The sequence below is a fragment of the Dermacentor silvarum genome, chromosome 7, assembly GCF_013339745.2.
Source record: "Dermacentor silvarum isolate Dsil-2018 chromosome 7, BIME_Dsil_1.4, whole genome shotgun sequence".
In the NCBI taxonomy this organism is placed as follows: domain Eukaryota; kingdom Metazoa; phylum Arthropoda; class Arachnida; order Ixodida; family Ixodidae; genus Dermacentor; species Dermacentor silvarum.
The window spans coordinates 162,590,222-162,614,343 of record NC_051160.1 but is presented as its reverse complement, the minus strand read 5'-3'; the positions used below and the strand labels follow the sequence as shown (position 1 = coordinate 162,614,343).

Sequence of the window (24,122 nt, the reverse complement as noted above, 5' to 3'; positions counted from 1 at the left end):
AACTGCTTCTTTCCGTTAGCAGCGTTTTTGTGTGCACCTAGCAGCTCACTCTCTGGGAGGAGGAGGATAAACCGGTGCGCCAAGTAACTGGAAGTCAAGTTGTTCATGGAAGTGGGAACGAGGAAACGAGGGGAAGGGTGATAGCTGCGTAGCAAGGTAGTGCATTGGGTAAGTTTAACAAATGAATTGTGGCGCAAGGAAACGAAGAAGGAAACCAATTAGAAGACAGGATAGAGCGTTAAGTGATAGCTGCCATGGTGGGTATCACCCACGATGTTGGGCTGATAAGCCTGAAGTCCTTGCCACAGTGGCTGTTTTTCGATGGGGGCAGAATGCAAAAAACATCCATGTACCGGCCGTTGGGTGCACGTTACAGAATTCCTCGTGGTCAATTAATCTGAAGCCCCCCGACTTCAGCATGCCTCATAATCAGATCGTGGTTTTGGCACGTGAAGCCCCAGAATTTAATTTCTAGGGAAGAGGGGGACAGTGTTTACATTTGTAGAGAGGCAACAAGTAGGGGAGCTGCTGTGGGTTTAGAAGCCTGGCAGATAAAAATGGAAACAGTTTTGAACAAGCAGACACGTGCTGGCAATACTGTGGGCCCATCTTGTGGGTAGAGGAAGCTTTTTATGGAGAGGCAAAAGGATTTTATGGAAGAGGACATTTATACAGAGGCAGCAAGTTGGTTAACTGCTGTTGGTTTAGAAGCCTGGCAGATAAAAGTGGAAACAGTTTTCAACATGCAGGAAAAGCAAGAAATAATGAAGGTATGATGTTTGAACATGTGAAAAGAAAAGAGCAAAAAAAGGAACAAGAAGGAAACAAGCACCGGTGGAAGAAACTGAGCTTTATAAAACCATGTTCGGTCGTTATAAAACTAGGTTTCTTCTACTCCTCCCCCATTGAGGATAAGGGAGTGAGCCACGTGTAAGGACAGCAGTTGCTGCCCTGTCAGAACATTGGCTCCAGCAGGATTCCCCCTTCTTTCTTTTTTGACCACTGCTCATCACTTCATGTCTTCATCTTCCTGTGAATTCTCTCTTGTTTTAGATTTAAACCAAAGTTTGTGGGTCATCTTGTCCAACAATGCATTAACAATTCTTTCATCCCAAAGACCAGCATCAGATGGAATGGCCTTTCTGCCTCCATCACTGCAATCAAGAGCTCCAAGGCCTTTTGTTCATGAGGCCTTTTGTTAATTTTGCTAATTGTTAATGAAGATGTTATTTTTTTACTGTGCAATGCTTGTAATTCCCCACTCCTTCCTGCAATGCCCTCAGGGCTTGGAGGCATGTCAAACAAATCAATAAATAGGCGTGCCTGCTGAAGACGGTGTTCTGAAGGTGTAATGTAGAAGCAGAAAATGGCCGGACACATTTGCTCAATGCCAGTTGTCATTTCCAAATGGCAAGTCGGAGAGGAAGTGGATGTTAGTCGGGAAAAACCAGGTCAAGCAAGTTGGCTTAGTTGTTTGGGCACACCGCAGGAAGTGGGGATGAAAAAAGTGAGACAACGTAGTGGTCACTACCATCGAAAAATTAACTATGAAAAGAAAAAAAGTGTGTGGGGGAGGGGGGAGTTGGGGGTGATAGAATCTCGATAAAATGAGTAATAGCACCAAGTGGCAAGCAGAGCGAATGTCACAAAAAAAAAAAAAAATTTTTTTCTTTTTGCTCTCTTGACACTTCTTCCTGCTCATATGTTGATTGTGTTTCAACCATTGTCAGGCTGGTAGCAATGGTATGGTGTTTAGATCAAACTTATTTGGTCTTCCTTTGAGTGAACAAGCTTGTACATTGCAAGTATGATGACCACTACTTTTGTTTCTAACTGAAACATTGGAAAAGTTTGGAGAAGATTAAACAGAGTTTGGTGTTGACACTAAGAATTTTATCTGAGTGTCAACCATGAAGTCTCGCAACTTTTATTCCATGGTAGATAGTAGAGCAACAAGATTGTCTTATTAGATTTCTTGGATAATGCAGAAGCTCTTGATAGCCTTAGAGAAAAATCTGAGAAACTGATATTTCGGAAATTTATTTAGAAAAGTGAAGAAATGGTGCATAAAATTGAAATGAAATGAAAAACAAACATGAACCTCATTTTCAAAATAAGCACGTAAAATGATGTGTATATATACAAGTTTTTAGCACTGCAACTGAAAGAATAAAAATTGTAAAAAAATGTTGGTCCTGCGACCGAGCTCCGCAATTAACAGTAGATCACACTGTACATATTTTTCATGTGTTGACCTCTAGTGGGCCTCGTCAAGCTGTCTTATTTGGAGCTTTATTTGCACCTAGGAGATTAGCCAAGATGTCAGTGAAAGGAGTTGAGTTTCTTTGACTGATGCTCCTCTTGTGTTCCCCCACAGTACCTTGAGCAGATGCAAATTGAGTTCTACGATGAGGCCCGCGAGAAGGGCATCGTGGTCCTGGGCTCTTGTGGCTTCGACAGCATTCCTGCTGAGATTTGCCTCATGTACATGCGGGAGCACTTTGAAGGTACGACATCAAGCTTTGCTTGAGGGCTGCTTGCTTGCCATACCGTCACAATGACCTGTGAAAGCATGCGGGGCAATGTTCTCAGGCAGCGCATCCTTTCCTCGCCGTTACAAAAATTTCATGGTGGACACACCGGCTGAGAAGCAAAATGGTGCTCCACAAGGTTCTGCCTGAACAGCATGCTGCATCAGTTTCACTTTTTCAGTGTAAAAAATAAGTTTCTTTGTAACATGTATGAGAACTTTCCTAAGCTGAGGTAAGGAAATTCGGTGGTTGTGGTTGATGCACGACTGGGATAAAGATTTGTACAGTAGGCCTTTGTCTTGGTGTAGGCCTGACTTCATCTGATGAAAAAAGAAAGTTTATTTTCATGTATTTATTTGTTTCTGAGTATTACTACTAAAATCCCTAAAGGGATTTTAACAAATTAAGGATTGAGAAAATTGTATAACACAAGCTGGCAGGGAAACACAACAGGCTACAAAATCACAGTGATCACAAATAACCTCTAGGTGCAACAAAAATGATGCCTCAAACACACAGGCAAGCAGATACAGTAGGCAATAGTAAAAGGTTTGTATCACGGGAAGCTAAACAACTAGTATGTCGCTGGTTCATTCATTCCAGTTTCTTACGGTTGTGAGAAACAAAGGCTATTTAAAACAGTGATTTCATGTTTCAAACGGAGTTGGATGTAATTCATGCCTCTGAAAGGCATCCTTTTTTTTTTAAGTACTGGTCCACATTTTTTCTAAGCTTCAGCAGCATAAGGCACATAAGAAGTATAGGGAACACTAGAAATAATTTTGTTGTGAACTTCTGTTGTAAACATGTGAGGAGCAGTGCCAATTAGCATTGATTGTGCAAGTAGTCTACTGGTGGCAGCAGTGTGGGTGCTGTGATTTCCACATTTGAGCACAGGATGGCACTAGGTATGACCACAGTGGGAACTGGGGGGCCAGCTCTATTGGATTGATGTTGGGAATATAGGGCGGTTATTGCAACAAAAGAAAAAGATCTGCACAACAAAGATTGTGTGTGCACACATTGAAACAAATTCGCATCAGTAATACATGATCAGTAATACTTTTGAAAACACATTTACGTATTGAGTATTAGTCACACTTGAGAAGAAAAACATGTAAAGCATATAGGTAGAGTCAAACCTTAGTATATATTGAACCTAGATTTAGTGAAATCCACTGTATGTCACAAGCTTTTTTCATGTCTGGATTACAGTTCTCTTAAACACAATGTATATATATTCAGCAATTTAGTAGTGTGATTTTGTTCCATATTGGCAATTTAATGAAGTCCATGCACATGGCATGCAGATATCTGGACCCTTTGGGACAAGCAAAAAAAAAAAAAAAACACATCACTAGACAGTGAATTCATCATTTGCAAATGTACTTTCGGGCCCAAATGTTAATGGGCAAATTGTAAGACGGCTTACATGTGGAGGATGAAAGGCACCACTTTGCCATCCATTCTGGCAGTACAGAAATGATGCTGGGCATGTCCTAGTTGCTCATGGTCTCACAGATATGCTCCTACTTGTACCGGTGGCTGTTTGGAACAGGCACATATTTGCATAATGTTGAGTGGCTCGGCAATACGCACACACACACACACACACATGAAAAAAAGAACTCTTGTTGTAATGGTGTTTTTATGACGTTTTGTCATCTTGAATGAAATGGTCTCTACCTCGTGATTCCATGTGCCATTGTAAAAGAAAATGTGGCCTAGCATTAGCAGTGTGGGGTAACGATGATACCACATATGCATTGTGCCAATGACAGCGGCTCTTAGCAGTATGCGTAGTATATGCCATATCATTACTGTAATCGAGGGTTCGACGGAAGCCCGTCTGGTCGGGATGAAACATGAAGCAACAAAACGACAGACACTTTTACTCAGTTTTTATTATTTTTTAGCTTTTATTTTGGTCGGTGTCTGTCGTTTCGTTGCTTTATCATTACTGTATGTGCCAGTGATTTTGTTCTCATAATTATTTCATCGTTGGTAATGGTTTTTATGGGATTCTGTTCATAAATGTTTACTTAGAAAACGCTGTTTTCCAGGACTGTTCTAGGAGGCTGTGAAGTAATTTTACTGCTGGAATGTAGAAACCTCAGCTCAACGAGATTCACGATTTAATGCAGTTTTCTGCTGCAAGTACAACTTTGTTATATTGAAGGCTGACTGCATTTCTTACTACAATTTGAAAAAAAAAACATACCCCAGTCTAAGTTCAAACTAAATAAAAATAATATTCCGACACAGATGTTCATGGAAAAAAACTGTGGCTCCAATCCACGCTGTGAAGGTGGTTGGACAGCGAAGCTGTGAACGATACCCACAACGATTACTCATTGTGACGTCACTTGAGTTCACACACGTGGCTGTACAAAGAGTGAAACCAGAGACAAGTGAAATGTACTTAACCACACCCTTTGTTACTTCACAACGACATTATAACGCTGTTCTTCTGGCGTCTTTACTTTCTGTGGTCTACCCATGGTAGCCTGGAATGAACTGAATGAGTTGCTAGACCGTGGTGACGTCACTACATGATTTCTATGCTGTTGGGTACTTTTCCACTCGGAGTAGCTTACGGAACCGTAATCTTTACCGGGAAGCACACGCAGGTGAAGGAACGCTGAAAACGACACCCACAACGATTACCCATTGTGACGTCACTTGAATTCACACACGTAGCTCTACAAAGAGTGAAACCAGAGACACTGGTTTCACGAGGATTTTGAGTGACGTCAACCCCTTTCGGAGCAGCTGCAAACCTAATCTTTACCGGAACGCGTCGGAGGGTGTTCCTATTGTTCACACACTCCTTATCATCCATCATGTGGTTTTGATGCTTTTGTGGTTTTGCTTTTGAAAACGAGTGCTGAGCTGTGTGCTGTATGCCTGATTTCAAAGGAGATATGCTGTTTGTATTCAATTTTTAGCCTGGCGTTTTTTGCTTACGCCGACACGAAAATTTTCTTGGCTGGTAGAGGTATACAGCTTTGCTGTGAAACATTTTGTGACGCAGTATAGCTAACCAAATAAGACAAGTTGACTGGAAGGTGGAGACTCTTAAGTGAGGGTTAAGAGTGCATGAACAAGAGTTTTCCCTAGAGCCAGTGTTCTGATAAAGGAACTTGTCTTTGTTAGGGCAACAACTACGCAAGGGTTCTGAGCTGGGCTGGTTCAGCACGGTGAAACAGTGCAGACAACTAGACGGATGAAACAGACGGAGAATGAAACAGTGCATTGTCTTGTCTGTTCTATCCTTCCCGCTGTCTGCGCTGTTTCGCCATGGACAACAACTATGTTCCTTGATACACTACTAGGAAAGCAGTATATGAACACTGTTAAGAAAATGTTTGTGCCCTGATGAGGACGGGACTCCTTGTCGAAACGTTGCCTACTGAGACATCGCTTGTTCAAGCACTTTTGATCACTGCAATATTTAAGTGTTCTCGCAGCAGAGCAAGAAATCACAGATCAAAATTTATTGTCAGACTTGTTGTGACGTTGTCATCTTCAGGTAAACTTTGCCATTGAATATTGTACAAGGAAAGAATTCAATTCAATTCTTTATTTGCAGACTTAGAACATACAGAAATACCAAAACTGGTTGGACCCATAGCCAAAGGCCAGTTGCGGGCCCAATGAAAAATAAATAAATTAAAAGTACAAAAACAAGTGAGATACATCACAAGCGTACAAAGGAAATGCGAAATAGTGAAAAGCATGTTACAGTATTAATCATTTCTAATATAAAACACTAGTTAACAAGAGGATTTCAGGCATGTTCCTGCATTATTATGAAGGATCAAAGCATACATTATTAATCTCGAACAAAAGTTTTAACAACAATTAAGCATGGTATTTTTAGCAGGCTTCAACGATTTACGAACACAATACAGGACATCATGATTGTTCACATTGAAAAGGGTTATTCAGGCTAAGCAAGTATTTTTTAAGCACGGACGAAAAATTATTTCCTTGTTTTATTTCTTCTTGTAGATTATTATAAATTTTTGCCCCTGAAAACTGAAGCAAACGTTGTCCGCAAATATTCCTAGTTGGAGGAAGATTAAAATTTATTCAAGATTAGAATGAGTTTCTACTGTTACTTTCATAGCACCATTGTTTTTCAGGTGACCTGGACCAAGTAGAATCATTCGTGTTCATGAAGAAAGGGCCATTGGTGAGTAGTTTGCACTGATACCAAGTCTGTGCAGCTGTATTTTTCGTGAAACTCTTGCTAGAATTGCTTTAATCATGCCTGTCATCATGCTGTCATTCATCATGAGCATGCTTGCCTAGCACTCAAAGAAATTTGTATTTGTCTGCAGATTTTCCTCTCGCAGCCCTTGGTGATTACCGTATTTACTCGTGTAAGGCCAGCCCTCATGTTAGGCTTGCACCCTCCCCCCGCCCTTTGATTTGCGAAAATATGAAACAGAAAAGTTTAACTAAGCGTCATCTGCATACTTACATGCTGGTTAATTTCCGCTAGCCATTACTAGATCACACTAGTTGTCCTGAAGACAATGGCACTATCATCACCTTATTCTACAGTCTGCACCAAACCGAAACTTTGATCACCTACTTTGACGAGCCAACACTAGTTAGGCCTAGCTGGTGGATGTGGCAGGCAGCATGCCATTATGGGAAGTTTGCCTGCGCTTAAATGTTTGTACTAGGGGTATGCGAATACCGAATAGTATATTTTGAATCAAACACCGAATTGAATCAAGAAAGAAACGCCGAAAGTCGAATCGAATATTGATCGAACATCAGAAAATTTAACACAACTTTTATGCTTTTAAATTTCGTGTAAAAAACACAGTGCTGCACATGCTCAGGAGGTTAATCACATCACTTAACAGGAATCTTGCTAGCTTTCAGTAACTTGGGTACCTATGAATCGAGATGCATAGTATGCTCTAGCCTTACTAAAATTAGTATGCCAGCACTGATAACTCAGTTTGTATATGAAGGTCTGAAAAAGATTTTTTATCGATAGAATGTGTGTCAAATAGAAACAAGTGCTTTTTTCCCTCTGAAACTGAAGAAATAGTGAAGTTGTTTGGAATAGCAAAATTGCTTAGAAAGTTTTAATTTCCAGTTTTCTCCCAGAAAACGGGATGGTTTTTCCATCTTTACGGCAGGTGGTTTCTGTGGATTATCGACAGTTCATTATGAGGCCAATCTGCGCGACAGACAAAAGCGGGGAATGTACATCGTGTCACTCGGAGCCGCTCAGCGCGTTCATTGGCGTCGAACGGGTTGACCGTGGTCGGTGTCTATGGTAAAGACTTATCAAATCATCCTGTCTTGTCGTCCTTCATTAAATTAATTAAATCGTCAATCTTGTTGTCCCTCATGTTCAGACATGATAGCATGGCCACTTGCTTCAGTATGGACTTCCGTGTAGGCAGATGGATTGGAATGGCCCAAAATGGGTGGATTTATGAAGCGAGCAGTAAACATTGAAAATGCCTAAGCTTGTGTCCCCAGCAGGAACTAATGTCCTTGAGAAGATTGATGAGAGGATGAGCGATGTCGGCAAAGTCTTTAATGAAGCGTCACAAGTATTAACACACCACAAGCAAACTTCGAACATCAGCAGACGAACGAGGAGGCGGAAATTCGCTGACAGCGCTTATTTTGTCAGGGTCGGACTGTACACCAGTAGTGGCGACCAAGTGTCTGAGTACTCATATTTGGCGACAGCTGAAAGGGCACTTAGTTGTAGGGCGGCCCATCGAAAGACATCAAGAATGGCAGAGAGCCGATGGAGATGGATCGACAGCAATTTGCCAGTAGCTCGAACGTAAATCGATCTGAGAGAAATAGCTGGCACTGTGTAAGCAATGCAGCGTGTCATTGATACGCGGAAGAGGATACACATTCTTTTTCGTAATCTCGTTCAAATGGCAAAAATTGATGTAGAACCTCCAGGTATTGCCCTTTTTGACCACGACTACGGTTGATGCCCACGGACTGCAGGAGGGCTCGAAGGTGTCTTTCGCGGGCATTTTATTCCCCTCTCTTTGTATACCTAGCGTTCAGCTGTTGACACGCGATAAAGCCGTCTGTGGATAGGACGAGCGTTGCCGGTGGGGATTGAATGGGTGACAACGTTGATTCGACCTAGCGGACGATTGCCGAAATCCAATAGATCGTGGTAGGATGTCAAGACGCAAAGGCATCTTGACATCCTACCACGCAGTGCCTACGACAACGCAGTGCGTTGGCGTAGGCTGGATGCAGGTCAGGAGCTATCATTTTGGCAAACTGGTCTTGACCAGAGCTGGGTGGTGCCAAAGATTCAGCAGAGTCAGACAGTAGATCAGGCGATAAGCAGAAACTGAGAAGTCATTTAATGGGTACAGAACGGCGGCTGTTACACCTTGAGCAAGAACCTGCGGAGACAACCCAAAGTTTAGGAGGGGAAGCCACGCAGGATTGCTGGTAACTATGACAACATCGTGTCAGGAGAACGTCATAGAGAGGGGATACTATGTACAGTGTAGACCGCTTATAATGCAAGTCGCCGGAGTCACGAATATCTGCACTATAAGCGGTAACGCACTATAACCAAAACGATTTTCAAGCCCTGCACGTATGCAGAACATGTAGAGCAAGCATGTAGACACGCTTTGTACTATTGCGCGCACATCGCGATTACGTTTTCGCCATTGAGCTGGCGAAAACATAATCGCAATGTAGCCAGTGCTTTTCAAGCTCGACAGCTTTGACCCGAGTCAAAACGAAACAACTGTTTACCGCAACTACTTCGGAAAAAAACCATGACCGCTATCGACGCGATTATGAACGGCGACAAATTCGCGGTGCTGAGGGCACGCGCCCGACGCACGCACAGAGTCTGAACGAATTAACTACAATTCGCTGCAACAACTGCAGTCGAAACTGCGGTCGCTATCTATGCGATCATCGATGGCGACTACGCAGTTTTTTTAGGCACGCGGCCGACACGCATACCAAATAAAAACGAAACTACTGTTCGCCGCAACCGCTGCGGAGAAAACTGCGGCCACTGTCGACGCGATCGTGGCTGACGACTATGCAGTTACGAAAGCACGCGGCGGTAAACGCAAGAATACTGGTTTTAAAGGCACAAATAGGCTCGAAGCGTTCTGGCGTTGCTGTCATTCACGTACGATTTCAACTGATGGCTGTGGCGATGCGGACTCCGCCGCTTCATTTCAGTTGGACGTTAGCGCTGTTCTTGCTCTTTTGCGTCGCACATTGGCGGCGCTCCTCGCTCACCGAGCTCCAAAAGTAGTCCGAGTTAACCGATTTTCAAAATTAATGAGGTTTTAGTGTACCTCCAAACTAAATTTGCAGAACACTGCTTAAATTGACAGCGTCCCTCGCGCGATATCTGCACTTCACGACACGCATCGCGATGGGTGCACAGAAACTGAAACCGCGTTCAGTGCAAAACGCACCGCTGATAAGCAGCCGAGCAAAAGGTTTCTCCGTCGCCTAGACAACCTATGCGCGCATTTTTTCCTGTTCGTTTGCTTCGCATCTCATGCTCCTCCTCCGCATCGCCCTCGTTGATCTCCTCTCCCATTGGCGGGCACACCTTGTTGAGAAGCGTTGCTCGCTGCCGCCCTTGCCGGCGAGATTTTCCCGCGGAAGCCGCATTATAACCGGTATTTCTTCTCACGCGGCTGCACTGTAAGCGGTATGCATATTAAGGAGTTCTATAGGAGGGTAAATGGGAGTTTGAAAAGGCCGCGTTGTAGCCAGTTCTGCACTACAAACGGTTACGTTATAAGTGGTCTATACTGTATTGGCCATCATGAAGAGGTGGGAAAGGAGGCATGGGGACGTAGGTCGCAGCGTTAGGTTGCAGCTAGACAAATTCAACGCACGGAAGTCGGGCTGGCCTGTGGCATTGTCGGCAGAGTACTTGGGCAGCTCGAGGCAAAGAGCGCCGGTTGAATAATCAATTAGTGTAGAATGGACTGCCAAGAAGTCTATCCCAAGAATCACTTTGTGAGGGCACTCAGCGAGTACAGTGAAGAGAAGGGATGTTGGGCGACCAGCAATGGTACCGCGAGCGGTAGACATTATCATGGCTGTGGTGCTGCCATTGGCTACTCGGACGGCAGGCGACTCAGCGGGTGTCAGAACTTTCTGGAGACGACTATGAAGATTTGAGCGCATAACTGACACTTGAGCTGCGGTATCCATGAGAGCTCTAACAGGCACACTGTCAAAAAAAACTTTGATTAGGTTCTTTCTGGGAGAAAGGATCAACAAAGGTTTTGGAGTCCGGGTCGTCAATGCAACCTCACCTCTGGGAGCTGCATTGTTTAGTTTCCCGAGCAGCGGCCAGAGTAAGGTGGGGACGGAAACCGTCGAGACGAAGACAATGGCAGGAGCGGTAGGGACAGAACGCTGGCCAACGGTTGGCTGAATGTTCATATTTGCAATCTCTTGGCATACGATGGCTTAAATCAGTGAGATGGTTAAGCTGTCGTGCGCCTGTGGACAGTGAGGGCTTGGAGCCATAGATCCTAGCTTGCGACGGATGACCTCCGTCAAACTTGGTGATGCTGGTTGTTGATGTAGCGTTGGGTCGTTGCAGGAGGAGGTGGCAGCCGTATTGGGAAGCCGATCGAACTGCTGTGCTATATGTTTGCTCTTAGCTTGCTCGAAGCGCCGGCACTTCATTGTGATGGATTCAACCGTTGCACAGCTCTTGCAAAGAAGCAGGTTGAAATCATTGTACACGATGCCCTTTAAGATGTGGCAGACTTTATCTGCCTCCGACATGTTCTTAACTGCTTTTCGACAAAAAGGCAGAATGTCCTGAATGTACAAGGCGTATGATTCTATGGATGTCTGGGCATGAGACGCGAGCTTTCTTGGTGGCTAACTAGCATCCAACAGCATTTCTGAAAAGATAGCGTAGCTTCTCTTTGCATGTGTCCAAGTTGTAAGGTCAAATTCGTGCATCTCAAACCATACCTTTGTGGTTCCGCGCAAGAAAAATATAACATTGGCTATCATAAGTGTGGCATCCCACATATTGTGGTTGCTGACACGTTCGTACCATGGCAACCATTCTTAGACGTCGACATCGTCGGTGCTGGGGTAGGTTCCCGGGTTAAATGTGCAACGGCCAGCCAAGGCAGCAACACTGGGCGAACAAGGAGAGCAACGCTGTGCGCAAGCGCGGCTATATATGCATTCCCGTGTCTTCAATAAACGCTTCTTCTTGTGGTGACCACTGTGTGCATTACGCTCGATACATGGTGTCAGAAGGGTAGCTCGCTCACGGGACCATGACCGACCTACGCCCGCCTGAGCCACTGCAAGTGGGCGACAACGCAGCGGCGTCCTGGCAGACATTCAAGCAACGCATCGAGCTGTACCTGATAGCAACGGAGCCACGCAGTAAGGAGCAGAAAGCTGCAATTTTTTTGCATGTTGCGGGTCAAGAAGCTATTGACGTGTTTAATACCCGGAACCTATCACTGGAGGAAGCTAATGACTTCGACGCGTTGGTTAAAGTGTTTGAAAACTACTGCTTGCCTAAGTGTAATGAGACTTACGAATGCTGTGTGTTCCGCTCGCGTCGTCAGGCACACAGAGCACAGAGAGCCATTTGAACAGTTCTTCCGGGATCTGCAACTAAAAGCAAGAACGTGCAACTTTCGGGGATTTGCGAAATTCCATGCTGCGGGACCAAATCGTGTATGGCATTTGCAGCACTTCCCTGCGAGAAAAATTTCTTCGAAAGAAAGACCTGACGCTGGTCACAGCAGTGGAATGCTGTAAAGCTGAGGAACTTGCCGAATCACAAAATAGGGCGTGGATGGGGGAAGACAAGATTGAACCTGTTTCACGAACGCAAGCTAAACGCGGACAGCAAAAATGCTGGTACTGCAACTTCTCGCACGCGCCAAGGAAGTGTCCGGCGTTCGGCAAAACATGCAACAAGTGCACGTAGCTGAATCACTTCGCCGCCTGCTGTACAAGCAAGCGAGCAGCCGTTGATGACGTGGTCGAAGGAGCGGAGAGTGACAGTGACTTCGACATTCTGGAGATCAGCACGACGGAAAGTAAGCGTGGCCCCACAAGTCGCGACTGGATTGTAACAACGAACACTGAGGGAACTGATGTGCAGCTGAAGGTCAATACGGGAGTGCAGGCTAACTTGTTGCCGCGTTTGCTGTTCAAAAGGCTCGGAACTAAGCAGCAGCCGTACCCCATGAGGAGCATCCTGCGCCATTATGGGGGTGGTGAAATACCACACAGTGGAAAGGTTTGCCTCGCCTTGCAGTTAGACAAACGACGGGTGCTACTTGAGTTCTTCATAGTAAAGAAGAAGCAAGCCATTCTGGGCCTCGGGGCAAGTGAGCAACTTGGTCTGGTCAACAGAGTGAACGCGGCGAGGCATATGGAAGCCTAAATCACAAGGTTATTCACCGGCATTGGCAGGACACAGCGCGAGTACAAAATGGTGCTTCGAGGACGCTGTCCCTGTGGTACAGCCAACCCGGCGTGTACCTTACGCCCTCAAGAAGCCACTTAAGAAAGAACTCGACCGGATGAATGCTGCGAACATCATCGAGAAGGTGGAAGAACCATCAGACTGGGTAAAAGTCCGCTGGTTATCGTGAGGAAGAAAAATGGAGACTTAAGAGTATGCATGGACCCACGGGCAATTAATAGGGCGGTGAAGAGAGAGCACTTTCAGTTACCATGCCGGGAAGAAATCGAAGGGGATCTAGCGCATGCAAAGTATTTAAGCAGACAACAGTGGTTTTCATCAAATTCCTCTCGACAAAAAGACAAGAAGTTTGCACATTCAGTTCGCCGTTTGGCCATTATCGGTATCTCAGACTGCCGTTCGGTATTGCATCTTCACCCAAAGTTTTCCAGCGTACAATGAGCCAGATATTTGACGACCTCCCGGGAACACATGTGTACATTAACGATGTGCTAGTGTGGGGTTCTACGCAAAAGGAACATGATGAACACCTGTACAAAGTGCTGGAAAGGGCACAGGCAGAGGGGGCCTAACTTTGAATGCAGAAAAGTGCATTTTTGGATGCACTGAAATCAGCTTCTTGGGTGATAAGATTAGTTCCAAAGGTATTGAGCCCGATCCCGACCTGATAAAGTGCGTTTTAAACCAGCCTCCGCCAACGACCAAGAAAGACGTTCAACGCTTGCTTGTGAACTAGTTCGGGAAGTACTTGCCACTGTTGTCAGCCCATACTGAGGCTTTGCGCAGCCTGATTAGAAACGACACAGTTTTCGAATGGACGCATGTTCACGAGCGTGAGTGGGTGCAGCTCAATATGATGCTGACGGAAGCACCCGTCCTGGCTATCTTTAATCCCGAGCTTCCCACAAAACTGTCGACGGATGCGTCAGCATTTGCACTCGGAGCAGTGCTTTTTCCAACTACATGGAGGAGACTGGCGCCCGGTAAGCTACGCGTCGCGGGCACTTACAGAAACCGAGTGAAGGTACGCCCAAATGGAAAAAGAAGCCCTGGGCGTAACATTCGGCTGTGAAAAGTTCAATGATTATGTCATTGGAAGACATCGTTATCGAAACCGACCACAACCCATTATTGGCAATTTCAAAGAAGGAAATAGGCGACATGCTACCGCGTCTGCAACGACTGTTTCTTCGACTGCTGAAGTACGAGTTTGAGTTGCAGTATGTTCCAGGCAGCAAATTGGTTGTTGGTGACACCTTGTCACGAATACCATCACGGGAACAACCAGAAAAAGGCACAATGGACGTTGAAGTTCATGCCATGGGCGCCCTGACTGCCGTTGTCGGACCAGCCACCCTATCCTGTCTGCAGGCAGCAACTGCCAGTGATGCAATGGCGCAAGACGTCATCTCCAGGCTGCAGTCGTCAATGCCTATAGAAGGTGAGCTAAAGTCCTTCACACAAGAACTTTCTGTAGTCAACAGAGTACTCCTCAAGGGAACCAAAGTAGTCGTGCCTGCAAGCATGCGAACAAAGATGCTGCGACGAGTACACCAAGGGCATCTTGGCTTAGGAAAATGCAAATCGAGGGCTCGCAAGTTGATGTATTGGCCAGGAATGCCAACAGATATTACCCATTTCATCGACAGGTGTGACGTTTGCAAGAAGTTTGCTTATCGACAGCCTGACGAGCCCCTGTGCCAGCGCACCGTTCCAGACATGACATGGGCCAGAAGAGTTGGTACAGATCTTTTTCAACACACCGGAAAGCATTTTTTAGTTGTCTATGACGCCTACTCTAATTTTACAGAAGTCGAGCACCTGAAGGAGACCTCCGCAACAACTGTCATTCATAAACTACGTCAGATCTTTGCAAGGCATGGAATACCACTAGAAGTTTGCAATGATGGTGGCCCGCAGTTTGTGTCAAAAGAGTTTAAAGATTTTGCAGCTCGTTATGACTTTGTGCATACGATTTCAAGTCCACGTTTTCCCAGGTCCAATGGACTCGCCAAGAAGGGCGTACAAGTGGTCAAGCAGCTTCTGGGCAAGACTGAGACCAAAAAAAGAGGACTTCTGTTTGGGCCTTCTCAACTATAGGGTGTGTCCTCTCGAAGATGGCCGTTCACCATCGGAACTGCTAATGGGACGAAGTCTAAAAACGCTACTTCCAGATTTTTCAGCGTCATCCTCAGGTCTCGTTCAAAAACATGTTAAAGCAAGGACCACAGGAAGACCACTAGCTCCACTACAGAAGGGAGACGTCGTCCGAATCCTCCGAAATGGTAGATGGGATATCAAAGTGCAAGTCCAAGATCTCGTGGCCCCGAGATCGTACACCGTTCTGACTGAGGATGCCCAGATTTTCCGTCGAAATAGACAGCACCTTCGCAAAACACCAGAAGCGTTCTATCGAACCATCCATTACCAGGCGGACGACTGCGACGACGCCCCCGATTCATCTCCGAGCGCAGTCACACAGCAGCGGCAAGAACCTCCGCAGGCCACACAGGACCGACCACCAGCAGGCACACCAGGCGTGCCCAACATTGCAGATTCACTGCGACGATCTACCAGACCGCGAAGACCCCCAGACCGCCTGGCCTACACGCACGGGTTCCAGCAGACTGAAACAGCCTAGTAGTGTCGACTGCTACGCATCGATGTTGAGTGCTTTGAGTGCTTTCAGTGCTGTGTTTTCAGTGTTTTCATTCTTCAAAGAAAGGAGGATGCAACGGCCAGCCAAGGCAGCAACACTGTGCGAACAAGGAGGGCAAAGCTGTGCGCAAGCGCAGCTATATGTGCGTTCCCGTGTCATCAATAAACGGCTTCTTCTTGTAGTGACCACTGTGTGCATTACGCTCGATACAAAATGGGTAGGAGAGGACAACTTGGCGGTGCTGTCTGAGTGGGCTGGGCAGCATCATAATATCTCTTCCTGTAATACACTTGCCACAACTCGGATCTGGATCTCCGCAGCGGAAGTCACGTCTGTTCTGCTGCCATGGCTAACGATGCTATCCCATACCTCTACCAAATATTACGGGGAAGAATAATTACAAAGGATATGTGTATAGAGGGAAACTGCATAGCTCTATAACACAGGGCAGAGCAATACCACTGATCGATGCCAGCGTTGCATCACCTTCCTCTTCCTCACAACGTCTTTCCATAGCAGTACAAACTACTATGTAACAGTACTCCTTGAATAGTTGACCTGTGTTTTATGGCAATCTTTTATTGCATAGAAAGCTTTGCTTTTCAGTTTTCCTCCAAAATACAGAAGGGCTTTCCCATCTTTACAGCAGGTGCATTATCGTAAGGCCAAATTAGCACAAAAGACAAAAGCACAGACTGCACATCACGTAGTTCAACCACTGCTCCACACGTCGCCATCGTTGGTGCTGTGCGGGTTGACCACAGTCGGCGCCAATGTGGTGCCAAAATCGGCAGTTCAATATCGATGCCGGTCAATTCATTTCCCCCTTTTCTTCCCGGCAGACCAGACATTGTCACAATCATGATCTGACACCATACTTTGCACATACTAACCTTTTCAAACACCCGTTTTATCTGCCAACCATTAGCATATGGGGGGAATGCACTGCCTTCAGATGTTTTTCCAGAACGTGGCTTTCCCGACTTATGCATCTTTTCGTGTAAACTACGTTGTTGTTAATGCCATACTACATTATGACAACGCATTACCTAAGTTGTGTTTGCTTTACCCTTGTGTGCATAAAACTGTTGGTACATAGTTGCCCAAATTTTTTCTACACATGTATATTTAACCCTTTAACTGCCACTACCGAGATAACTCGTGAAACCACCCATGCGCACTCCCTGCTACCCCCGAGTATACTCGTGTTGCTTTTTAAACTCGCTCCCTGCCACTCCCGAGACAACTCGTGCAAAAAAAAAATTGCGTTCATCTCGCCATCTATGGAAAGGTCATACATAGGACTTGTAAATTGAATTTTAGACAACAGATGGAGCGCACGTGTTTATACCCGCGTCGTCTCGTCTCGGCAGAGCGCAGCACCGTGGCGAGTCAGCACGCTACGTGCGTCCGCGCTTTGACGGACGAAGAAATTCAAGAACTGCTGATGAATATTTTTACATGTCCTGTGGAGTATCATGGTGCATTACTAGCATGAAATTTCCACTGAACCAACATGAAAAAAATACCCGGCAGGGGGTGAGGAGCAGTCAGAAAAAAACCTGGCAGTGAAACGGTTAATCATCTTTGTTAGTGTATGCTTGTCTGTCAGTAGCAATGTTTAGTATAACGTGTTGTATAACTTGTTCATTTCTTTCACTATGTTCCCTTTTTTGCTCCTCCTGCTTGGTCTTCGGACGTCAGTATGTAATAAATAAATATAAAGAGCAGATGCTTTTTTTTTTTTGTCGGGTTCAGCATCATTTGCTACCTGTCAAATGTTCCGAACCTGAAGGGCCAATGCTGTCCCCCCCGCTCCCCCTCTTGCTCATCCATCTGCCATCCGAGCAAATGTACTCAGTGCACCAGTCACGGCACTTTCGTGCCTGCCGTGTATATCCAAAGCTAGTCTTGTGAAGGATTGCTCAAAGCTACAACGGCATTAATTATGAGAGGCCACCGCAGGCTGTATCGCAAAGATGGTGGTTGCCCATGAACCTTTTTTTTTTTGCCATCCTGTACACCCACTTTCATTTGGGAGGCGGTTTGTCGGCTTTCCGAGTGTTGCACAGCTGCTGCAAATAGATTGTGGCATTAGGCACCAAATCGTAACTTTTGTCGCCTGCGCATGGTGATGCAGTGCCAATTAGGCCTAATGGCCATGGTGAAAATTCGTTGCTGGTTGATGTAAGGGCTTGCAAACTGTTGCAGAATGCTTGCTGCTAGTATGTTTGTATGGGCGCGATGTGTGCAATCCCCAGATCAGGCTTACATTGGGCAGCGCATCCAGTAGGGCAAAAGTGTTCGCTGAGGCAAAGTGTGCAACTGCATCAGTCAGGGCGGTATGTTGCAGCGCACTCGGTGCTCTTTTACAGTGAAAACGACAGTTAGGTGCTTGCTTGCGCCGCATCGAACACAAGGAACTTAGTGGTACATATCAGATGCATCACGGCACGTGTCTCCACACCGAATATACTGGATATTCTAAATATTGAATATAGTAGATAGTTGATTTACAACTCAAATTAATTGCGGGTTCACTATTTAATTCGGTTTGGTGATATTTGAGTAATTGCACAGCCCCGTTGTAAGCCAATGTTGCTAAACAACAACATGCCATCTGCAAATTGCAAGTCACAATGCATTGCCCATTAGTCCTTGCAATTGTTGCCAATAACCTAGCGTCTTGCATAAGTTTTTCAAGCATGCACTGAATAATTGCAGAAGGATTGTGTCTCCTTTCCTGACACCATTCTTATTCGCCATTTTCTCACATTTTTAGCAAAGAATTACAGTATTTGTAGAATCCATGTAGATGTATCCAGAGATATTAATGTATGCATTCTCTGTGCATCACTATTCAATGCCTCCATGAATGCTGGCATCTACTGCAACATCTTTTCATAATCTAAGATGCAATTATGGCCTGTGCTCGTAATTGATTGTCTGTCACACGTGGTTGAGGGTGTGTGTTCCTGTGTGTAGGGCATGAAGATCAACTACGGCACCTGGCAGAGTGCCATGTACGGGCTGGCGCATGCGTCTGAGCTTGTCGATCTGCGTCGCCAGGCTCGTGAGAAGCTCTTCACCAAGCCACTTCCTCCACGCCACACCCGTCTGGATCGCAGGTATGCACATCACAGACAGCAAATAGGCTCCTGCATTTTTTATGTGAAAGCATCAAATGGTCCATTGAGCGAAATCCAGTGTTTGTAGCCGTAAAACGGCACCTAAATTCCCATTGGCTGCAACACCACGTCATGCACACGCCTTGATGGACCAGAGCGGGCGAAAGGGCACACCTACTGGCATGCCAGGTGTTGAGTGAGGAGAGAGGGCATCGCCGTGTCACCCTCACTCTAGCAAGCCTGTGTTATCAGTGCGTTCCTTGTCTGCACAAGCTCTTGCCTGCTGTTCTAACTTCGCCTTGGTAATCGCTGTAAAGAAATTGTGTATAAAACAACAGAATAAATCCGAAAGGAAAAACATTGACGGTAGTCTGTTTCGAACCCACGACCACACTTGAAAGGCGAGTGTCTTACCAACTGGACTAAACCAGCACCTCCTAGTAGCAGGTCTGTGCACTCTGCTTTATGACATCTTGCTACTTGGACCGAAATTGCCATTGCCAAGCCCGGTGTGACGAAAGCGGTGACGTCAAAATCACCGCGGCTTACTCGGAAGCGTCCCAATGGCAGTTTGGCAAGGTAGCATGACGTCACGGATCGAAGTGCACCGGCCTTGTGCTATCAAGGAGGCATTGGCAAAGCATGTCAACATGCTCACTTGTCTGCGAGGAGTTCGTAACTCTAAGGACTGCTCAGCGGCGTTCAATTGGACATTAATGCTTTTGCATTCACAATGCATAAGGAGTGCTTAGGTGTCCTCAAATTATTCTTTGCTTTACTCCACGAGCTGCGAAGTGGGCTAGTTCTTATTTATTTATTTAAAACCCTGCGGTGCGAGGACCAAGCAGGAGGAGCATAACAGAAGTAATTCATGAGATAAACACTATACAAAAATGGAAGTAGTTAAAATATGGCTTAACAGTTCACACACCATAGTGAAGTACAGTCAACATCCGATTTTGGCAGACTCCCTAGGGGCTGCAAGAGGGCTCCGAGGGGCTCACATTGCCACAGGCATATCTGAAATGGCTCTGAAGGCCTGCCAGTACACTTGTTAGGCATATCAGTGCTCATGCTGTGACTGGAAGTGGCCAGTGTACGTGTGCATAATTAAGGAGTAGATGCTGTGTCTGGTGACAGTTGCCCCCTTTTCGCTTTTAGTATGCTTCACCGCAATACGTCGCGTATGCTTCACCGCGTAAGACCGCTCTATTGTGGTGAAGCTGATTTTTGGGATCTAGCATTACTCGACATTATACAATTGCAAGTGACAAAGTATTGCCCATTAGTCCTTGCAACTAATTGTTGCCAATGACCTAGCATCATGCATACTTTTTTCAAACATGCACTGAATAATTTCAGAAGGATTGTCTCCTTTCCTGACACCATTCCTAATTGCCATTTTTCCACACTTTATGAGTGTCGTGCTTTTGGATCCAATGTTATATTGGCAACCATTATTTGTCATGGTATATACCCGATTCTGACGTGCCCCTGAATTTAACACGCAGCCAATTTTTGAGGATTTTAAACAAGAAAATAGAAGTGCACCTGAATGTAACAGACTGCTGATTCATCAAAAAAGATATAGCATGCCTCCTCATGATAATCAGAAAAAAACGAGACGTGCAGAAATTACCTTGACAGACGGGAATTTTTCAAGCGAAACTTGTTATAACTCACAGATTTCGGTGGCGTCCATGTAGGAAAAAAATATATCATCATCAGCATTAACTCGAGCGTCATCGTCTTCTTCTGCAGCTGGCTCGTTAGCGCCCCTCGGTTTGCGCTCGTGCTACTGCTCCCACATTCGTCGTTGTCATCTGCTTCCACAGCTGGCTGGGTTGCTGCTAATCATTCCAGCATAGAATTTCAATTCTCTTTTGTCGTTGTAATGTGGAGGCCACGTTTACGGGGATATGAGCCATTCATTGTCTTACATAACGGACAGATTTAATTTTGAAGTAATTAGATGGAGATACATCCACAATGAACGCGCTCGGGAAAAGGCTCGTCATCGAGGAGTTGATTCTAGCCCAAGGGATTCCGAAGCGCAGGTGAAACATCAGCGAAGAGCCGCCGCCGCCAAGTTGCGGGAGCGTGATGTTGAGGCCAAATGTCAGCGTCGTCTTGCCATCCAAGCACCTGACAACGGTGGTGCATGCCTCGGCAATGCTAGTACCACCTTCCCCGGTGCGACGGCCAGGTTTCAACGCGAGTTTCTCAACCGGAACTTCAGAGCCAGCTGCAGTGCGTGTGGCCGGTTGTGGTTCGAGCACAATCTGGTACTCGTCAGTGCAATTTGTTCGGAGTGTAGCGAAAGAACTGGTCCGCAGACGCGAGACGGAAACAACCATTTATTCCAACATTGAGGCGGAAACTGGGGCATGCTGAAGGAAATGTACTCTTTTCACGTAGCAGCTTAGCCGCGCTGCTATTACGCATGCCAGGAGCTCCAGGCGAGGAAGTGATACCATCTTGAGGGGAGAAAGTCGGCTTTTGCTGATTAACAGTCGTGCGAAGCATGTGTCAGGTCCTGAACTCACTCGGATGTAGATGCACTTGAAAGAAGCCCACAAATACACGCAAAGTGCCTCGAGCAGCCATTCACTTGGCAATTTTGCTTGTATTCACGGGCTTCTTTCACACTTGGAAAAACTTTTATGTAGCATGTATTGAGCAACAGAAAGCTGTATCAAGTTTTTCATGTTTCTCTACAATTTTCTCATTGCCACTTTTTTTGTCCAATTATAATATTTGAGAAGTTGATTAATTATCGAAGTATCTCCAACCGAAGGCAAACATTACCTTGGTTCTGTCCAGCTACGTGACATTTGCATATTTTTGAATCTTGGTGCATGATAGTTGGGACACCCTGTATAGTCAACTCTCAATTAATTTGACCCCTGTGGAGACTGCAAGATTTGGTTGAAGTATATGAAAGGTCGAAATTACAAATGGCAGCAAAATTAATGCATTACAGTGTTTCTTTACTACTTGAAGTAGTCTGTAATGTCTATTTGCCTCTTCCTCTTGAAGCGTGGCTGAACCAGCGTGTGGCAGAGTGCCAACATGTTTAAAGTTGCCCCAGTAGCATTCAACTGTCATCTTGCCACGAGTGTTGGCATTGGTGAGTGATCCACAAACCTGAACACCGTTGTGGGCATTGACAAAATCCTCAAAAGAGAGAAAGGCAGTAGCATCGTCTGTTGAGTTTGTTTGCACATTTTTAGTAGTCGCTATGAGTATGAGGGGGCCTCAGTGAGGGGAATCGAATGAACCGAAGTGGCAGGCTATTACGTTCAAACTGAATGAGTTTTCCTTCCATAGCAATGTATGGTTTCTAGCTGGGGCTCTTCAGTGCATTCGAATTAAGCCATAAGTCAAATTAAGCTACGTCGAATAGACGGGAGTTGACTGTATTCTGGTGCGTCCCCCTCCTTGGCTATGCCACTGACACTGACTGACCAGTTGCATGCGTTCGCACGGACGGCAGATGGACGAGAGGGGGAGAGGGCGCAGGGAGCGTTGGGCAAACTTGCCAACACCTGTAAATCACTCTGAACCTGACAATGAAAAGGCGTCTACGCTTTAATGTCGTCCCCCACTGTGGTCGACCTGCACAGCACCAATGAAGGCCATGTGCAGAGGGATGATCAAGTCACGCGATGCGTGCTCTGCACTTTCGTCTGTCGCGCAAATGGGCCTCACAATCATGGAGGAAGGAAAAAGAAGGAGAAGCTCTCTTTGCTTCACTTCCATATTCGGCGAATTTTCTGATCTGACACCAGTGATTCCACTCCTGCGTCAACTGCGCCAAAGTGCGCCAATTGTGATTTACTGCGCCATCCTGATACAATCGACGAAAATTGCGCCTAACTGCGCCAAACAGTCTCGGATTTGACGGCGTCTATCGCCAATTGCACCACCTGGGAATTGAAACGTTCAACGTGACGATAGGGCGAGCCTTAGTTGCAACCTTAGCTGCAAACAGGAGACGAGAAAGCTCTAGCGTGTAGGTCCCAATTAAGGTCACTGGAACCTAGAAAGTACCGCAGCCCTTTTCTCTTAGCCGCCGCGCCGCCGATTGGTCAGTTGCCGTCAGGTGATCACTTTCCACTATAGATGGTGGATCTAAGCCGCGCCGGAGGAGATAAGCAGACAGACATCGCTCGCACACGCCACGCGTACGAGTCATCAACGAGGTCAGATTTTGCATGTTGTATAATTTAGTGTATATGTACCTTTCGTAGACTTAAAACAAAACGAAAGGAAATGCCCGGGTGCTGCATGCTCGGGTGCAGCAACCGCCGGGAGTCCGGGAAAGCACTTTTCGTGATACCAGTTTAAGCGGAAAGAGCGACAGCAAGCGCCGTGCTATCTCTGGCTGCACCGGATAAAGAGCGACAAGTTCACTTCCACTTGGTGAACTTGTTGATATCGCAAAGCTGAGAAGCTCCTTGCGGTATTTCATCGAACTCCCTAAATGCCATAATGTGATGGAAACGCTTCTTCGCGCATTTGCTTTGAAGACTGCGGTTTGCCTTGAGTAAACAAAGCGAGGAGATGTTCAGAAATATGCAGAACCGAGCAAAATGTGTCAAAAATAACAAAGTGTAGTGAGAAAACCACTGCAATAAAGATCGATCGACCTGTCATTGTTGAAAATTAAAATATAGATTTTCTCGTGTGTTTAAAACAACACGAACATGACCTGGTTAATTCTGTTTTAGCATCCCTTTTCTTGTAGTGCAGTCAGGGACCGTTTATTTTCGTAGAAATAGATCTGTATGAAACATTTCGTGCGCGGTGAAATCAGTAGCCACGTTAGAAAGCGATAATATCCACGCGTGTAAACGATTTTGTGGCAGCGCTTGATACCTAGTCATCCAAAAAAAAAATCTTGTGTGACACACGAGCATCGGGATGCTTTGCATTTAGAACGGGTGGCACACAGTTGAATGCTTCACTTTCCGAGTGCAGTAGCCGACCCATTTTCCGGACTTCGCGGGGACTGAAAAATCGAGCAGTCCGAACATCCCCCCCCCCCAAGAGAAAAAAATTGTGAGGCTTAAGAAAAATGTCGCAATTTCGCCCAAAAGGCGGAGCATCGATTGCGATAGCCAATTAATAGACAGCGATACGAAGTACGGATGTTAGTTTTATCGGCCGTATAAAGTTGTAAATATGCGTTTATTAACTAAATAATCACGGTGTCACGCGCGCACAGGTTACATGAACACATCTCGCTCGATGACTGCATATTGACCTTCGCTCTGTCTATTCTCGCTTCAACGCGAACGTCGGAA

The 24,122-nt window shown here is 45.7% G+C and overlaps 1 protein-coding gene across 1 annotated transcript in view; it reads left to right on the top strand.

The window, feature by feature from the left end:
- LOC119458638 (saccharopine dehydrogenase-like oxidoreductase) overlaps positions 1-24,122 on the top strand; it is an 88,576-nt gene that overhangs the window by 29,564 nt on the left and 34,890 nt on the right. Inside the window, exons 4-6 of the mRNA XM_037720482.2 lie at positions 2,378-2,507; positions 6,680-6,729; positions 18,671-18,813. Of these exons, the coding sequence (XP_037576410.1) occupies positions 2,378-2,507; positions 6,680-6,729; positions 18,671-18,813 (323 nt within the window). The remainder of the gene's footprint in view (positions 1-2,377; positions 2,508-6,679; positions 6,730-18,670; positions 18,814-24,122) is intronic.